Genomic DNA, 5,617 nt, shown 5'->3' with positions numbered 1-5,617 from the left:
AACAAGGACTAAACAAATGCTGCAAGTGGGCTTTCCTCCACTCCCAAAACATTGCAAATTGAAGATTCCTTTACAGCAGGATGAGCATTCCAGTCTCTTTCAGAGCCTGGGAGATGCACTGAAGATCAGAGCAAAGCTCCCAGGTTAGGGCACTCCTCCAGCACTTTCTGCCCTGCAGGAACCGTACCAGGGGCAGGAGAGCTGTGAAGATGACACTGACACAGTGAAACCACACAAACCCAGCTCCAGGGCCGCTGCTGCCTGTTCTTCTCCAAGTGTGCCAGCACTGCAGAAGTGTTCCATGCTGGTTTTGAGCAGCTGTTCCCAGAAGTGAAGCCTGAAGGCACAAAAGCTCCCACACCACACCGAGCAAAGCAGCAGCAGCCAAGCCAGCAGGAGCAGCCAGGACCTGCACAGGAATTAGTAACACTACAGGCAAAAGCCCACAACAGGCGTTAGAGCAGGGTTATGCAGCAAAAAGTCAATGCAACCTTAGGTGGGAGTTTGTCCCTTTACAAACACCAGGTGTACAACATCCCTCATTTCCATCCACGAGCTTCAAGTCTTAAGCACTTAAAGGCTTCTGAGTAGCCAAAAAAGCAAACCAAAAACCCCAACCCCCAAGAATTCCCAAAATGAACTAAAAAAGGACTCCTTTAGAGCAATATTGCACAACAACCATAGTCCAATTTCTGCCACCAGGCAGCAAAAGTTGAATATTGAAGTAATTCATGTACACAAACATGCAAGTTAAAAGGAATAAATGAAATGCTCCACTTTATTAAGAAACCAAAAATACAAAACTGAAGAGTTCAAGACTTCATGTACTCAAACACTACTGAAAAAAAAAATTCCTAAACTTAAGTTTTGCTTACTAGCAGTACTAATATTGACCAAGATTCATCTCTACAAGGTAGTGTTAAAAGTTGACATTTTCCACCATTTGTGCTGTAAGAAGCCAGTTTCAAATTAAGAACTTGGTGCAGTTACAGTAAAGTCTAGATGTTTAAATCACTGTGGCTCCAGCTAATATAGCACTGGGTAGGCAAGAGCATGTTAGCTCAAACCACGGTTGTTCTCTGGTTAGTGACTCTGAAGATGCTTAGAATTGGCTTAGCCAGCTATAGCTCTACTGCTGTTCCATGCAAAGACACAGCTGAAGTCAGTTCACAGGCCTGGATGCCACTGGCCTCTGGCTGCTGAAAACAGAGCTGAAGGTACCTGTGGGGAGCTGAGACTGCACCTAGCTGCAGCACGTGCCAGCAGAACTGCAGGCTGTGCTCTGCACCCCTGCAGCACCAACGCTCCTCTGCCACGCCGTGCTCACTGCCGGGGCTCTGCCTGCCAGCTCAGCTTGCCTCACATGCCTCAGTTCTGGCAGCCAACAAAAAAGGACAGGGAAACTGTTAGCTCGGAATTAGCAAGAGGAGCTTAATATGAGAAGCAGGAAGGAAAACAGAATGAGAAATGCAGTAGTAGACAATCAAGTGTTACCCTCAAATGAAGAACAGAAGACACTTGGAACGGTTTTCCTAACAATGCATGAAAGTTCACTTGCTTGGAGATACTTGAAATACAACTTTATTACCTAAACAAAAGAATGGGAATGACAGAAACAAGATTTTCCACTTAACACTCTGATGTGACTGCAGCAGCCTTATATTTGAAACTCAAAAGGGGAAGTAATTGCAGTCCAAAAAACAGCTAAATATGCAGGTCCAAAATATGAAGGTTTTTTGTTTTGGTTTTTTTTTTTTCATTTTGTTTTGTTTTTTTTAAACTGCCACATTCACTCTCCGAAGCCCATTCATCTCTTTCAGCATCCCAAAGATTAAGCACATGTTCTGTTCAGCTAGATAATAAAGTGGCAAACACGCTGCATCACCAACATCACAGGACAGTTGCCTATAAAACTAGACTTCTGACGCTGGGCTCCAGCTTCATCCCTCACAGGTCATCATCTTCATCTGGCAGTGCAGTGGTCTGAGCGATCTGCAACAAAGGAAGCCACACTTCAGAACTGTTCTTCAGCTGTTTGTGCCCCGAGTGTGACACCAGCTGCCAGGCAGTCGCTCCCCCCGTGCCCCCTGCCCTGACCTGTAAGTCTTGCTCATACTGTGCTGCCAGTGCTGGGTCCATAACAACTTCAGGAGGTGCGAGCGCAGGCATGGCAACAAACTCCAAGTTGGGATCTCCAATTAGCTTCCTAGCAAGCCACAGGAAAGGCTTCTCAAAGTTGTAGTTACTCTTAGCTGAAATGTCATAATACTGAAAAAAACACATATTAGACATTATTTTAAAAACCCTGTAATATTTAGAGTGTATCAGGATTAACACAATCAACTCTTTTACCTTCCTTTTTTTTTTGACTGCTTGGCTTTTGTTTCCATATTCATAAGCAGTTATGATTTAAGTATCTGGAAACAGTTTCAGGCAGAAACTATGAACGGAAAGGTTATCAAATCTCACCAAGGACAAAACTTTCAGGAGGCAATAGTGCACAAATCTTTCTCCTGTGACATGACCTAGTGTAGTCTCAATCCTGTCATGGGATGAGACTGAGCAGGTACAGCCACATGCACACAAGTTCTGCTCCAGGCCAGTGATGACCCTTAACATCACCACCTCCCTGTGCCCTGAGCTCTGGTTTGAAGAGCCAGCACATGTGAGGCTGCCTATAACGGCAGAGGCAGAGCACCCATTCACCAGCCAAAGCCCAGCTGCACTCTGAAGACAAAACCAACTGGATTGCTCCTGACTTACCTGGAGATTCTTCTTCCTATGAAACACAATGGATTTTGCCTTGACTTTTCTGTCCTTAATATCCACTTTGTTGCCACACAACACTATAGGGATATTTTCACATACTCGTACCAGATCTCTATGCCAATTAGGTACATTCTTGTAAGTAACTCTTGATGTTACATCAAACATGATGATGGCACACTGAGCTGCAAGAGAAGGGAAGTCAAGTTACACCAGGTGTAACCACTTGCTCTCAACACAGGATGAAGAGGAACCCAAAGAGATCCCACGTTAGGGTTAAGCACTGCATTAGCTTCTCCCTCTCAGCGTCACAGTTGTGACAGCTCCTGTCCTGTTAACAAGGGCAGTGCAGGAGCACACAGAACCTGGCCCACGCTGTGTCACCTCACAGCTGTGCTGCCTTCACCAGCTCAGCTGGATCCCTGAGGAACATGGCACTGCACCACATGGGAATATGCAAGACTACGGAAGCCAACCTGGATCTACCCAAATACCTGGCAGAATCTGTTAACCGCTGCTGAACTCATCTCAGACAAGCTAATAAGGCTTAAAGGTAGGCTGAGAGAGAGCCAGTGGTCCATGTCTCAGGATGCCCTTGTCCAGAACAGTTTCTCAAGGAACTCAAGAATATTGTATCTTATTTTTGTAAAGAAAAGATATGCAGGTGAGTGAAGTAGCACAGGACAGATCTTTGCCAAGCAGAAGTAAGGAAGACTGCACTTTTTCAGAAACACAGACAGACTCTGGCATGAAGGTGGTGTCCAACTTCCTCATGGTACTGAAAATGTTGAGTTTGTGTTCCAAGGCCTTGCCTGAGCACAGCAATGCACACAGAACCCTGCACTCAGTGAAGCACACGTTTCACCTTTAACCACCAAATGCTGCCAGTGCTATCTGCTCATTCCAAATACCAAAGCCCACAGTGACACCCTGAAACAGAACAGTTTCTCAAGGAACTCAAGAATATTTTATCTTATTTTTGTAAAGAAAAGATATGCAGGTGAGTGAAGTAGCACAGGACAGATCTTTGCCAAGCAGAAGTAAGGAAGACTGCACTTTTTCAGAAACACAGACTCTGGCATGAAGGTGTCCAACTTCCTCATGGTACTGAAAATGTTGAGTTTGTGTTCCAAGGCCTTGCCTGAGCACAGCAATGCACACAGAACCCTGCACTCAGTGAAGCACACGTTTCACACTTAACCACCAAATGCTGCCAGTGCTATCTGCTCATTCCAAATACCAAAGCCCACAGTGACACCCTGAAACACAACCCTACCACGTTCCCACAGTGACACACGCTGTCTGGCCAGGGATGTTATCCTCTACTCAGAGTCTGAGGAGCCCTGTGCCAGCTCATCTCTGCAGCCACACTGAGCTCCCAGCATGGCCAGCAGGAGCACTGAGCCCTAAGAGGCACAGAACTGTCCCCCCACAGCTCTTACCTTGGATATAGTAGCCATCACGCAGGCCACCAAACTTCTCCTGGCCAGCTGTGTCCCATACATTAAATTTAATAGGGCCTCTGTTAGTATGGAACACCAGAGGATGAACTTCAACACCCAGCGTTGCTAGGGAAATAACAAAAAGCAGTGCAATTAGCAAATCATGGATTGTACTTTCATTTGTGAGATACTGGAGCTCAAATGTTTCTGTTTCTTCAGACATACCTACATACTTCTTTTCAAATTCCCCAGTCAAGTGACGCTTTACAAATGTTGTTTTACCAGTGCCACCATCTCCAACCAGAACAAGCTGTGGATAGATAAAGGAAAGAGTCAGAGCAAGGCATTTTGAGATGTTTATCAGTCATTCTAGCACAGACACTGTTCACTACTACAAAGAGCTTAGTTCCTATAAGGTGCTGTAAACAAAAGACACAACTGCCCATGAAGCAGCTCCCTGTGCTGGGAACCAATTTGTTAAGCCCATCCATCATGCCTTAACTCTGGTCAGTCTTATCCAGTCCTTGTGGGTAAGAACTGCACTGTGAATATGGTTCTACTAAACTACAACAGACTGAATGAAGAATGTTTTGGGCCTTAACCTGAATGTGACCAGATTGGGAGAGGAAATTATCCAAATATCCACTGAAGAAACCCATTGTTATCTTACAATTAAAAAACCCAACAAAACCAAGAGCCCACTAACATTTGCACCATGAACTGGAATACACCAGCCAAGAATTGCAAGAAACACAAGTAACAACCTTCAAGAAGCAGTCTTCAGGACTTCTGGCTGTTAAGATAACAAAAAACACCACCAACCCACCAGCCACTCAAAACAGCAGAAAAGTCTCTTCTCAATCACTTGAATAATTAGCACATAACAGAAAGAATGATATCCTAATTCATTCCGAGCAAGTCTAACTCTAATTCATTCCTTTTACAGTGCACTTCAATTCTTAAATTGAAAACTCATTCTGTAGGCAAAGATTTACTAAAATGTATTAGACTAAACTGCAAATAGAATATATTGACACAGTTAACAGAGTCTTTGTGCGTGTTGTATCCAACACTACAATAAATCGCCTCATTAAGGAAAGATCAGCACTTCGAATCCAAACCCACCATCCACGTCGACACTCGAGAGTCCCTTGCGCTACTTTTCTAGTGAAGAGGGAAGAAAACCCCGAACGCAGCCTGCGAGCCCCTGCCTTACCTTAAACTGCACTTGGGGCTCTCCTTGGGCGGCCATGCTGTGTCTGCGGGGAAATGGCAGCGTGTGAGCGCGCCGAGCGCGGGGAGCGGCCCCGCCGGAAGGGGCCGTTTCCAGCTCCGGGCGCGCTCGGGCCCGGCCGGGCCGGGCGGCGCCTCCCGCCCGCGTGTGGCGGCACCGCGCGCGGTAATGGCGG

The 5,617-nt window shown here is 45.8% G+C and overlaps 1 protein-coding gene across 1 annotated transcript in view; it reads right to left on the bottom strand.

Annotated features, from left to right (window-relative positions):
• Positions 1-1,558: 1,558 nt before the first annotated feature.
• RAN (RAN, member RAS oncogene family) overlaps positions 1,559-5,617 on the bottom strand; it is a 5,251-nt gene continuing 1,192 nt past the window's right edge. The window contains exons 2-7 of the mRNA XM_041488771.1: positions 5,425-5,467; positions 4,434-4,518; positions 4,209-4,334; positions 2,764-2,951; positions 2,098-2,268; positions 1,559-1,992 (exon numbers count right to left, since the gene is read on the bottom strand). Of these exons, the coding sequence (XP_041344705.1) occupies positions 1,948-1,992; positions 2,098-2,268; positions 2,764-2,951; positions 4,209-4,334; positions 4,434-4,518; positions 5,425-5,460 (651 nt within the window). The 5' untranslated portion in view covers positions 5,461-5,467 and the 3' untranslated portion in view covers positions 1,559-1,947. The remainder of the gene's footprint in view (positions 1,993-2,097; positions 2,269-2,763; positions 2,952-4,208; positions 4,335-4,433; positions 4,519-5,424; positions 5,468-5,617) is intronic.

The sequence above is a fragment of the Pyrgilauda ruficollis genome, unplaced genomic scaffold (assembly GCF_017590135.1).
Source record: "Pyrgilauda ruficollis isolate IOZ18807 unplaced genomic scaffold, ASM1759013v1 scaffold9, whole genome shotgun sequence".
Lineage (NCBI taxonomy): Eukaryota > Metazoa > Chordata > Aves > Passeriformes > Passeridae > Pyrgilauda > Pyrgilauda ruficollis.
The sequence above is the reverse complement of the archived record's forward strand: the minus strand, read 5'-3'. Positions and strand labels throughout refer to the sequence as shown.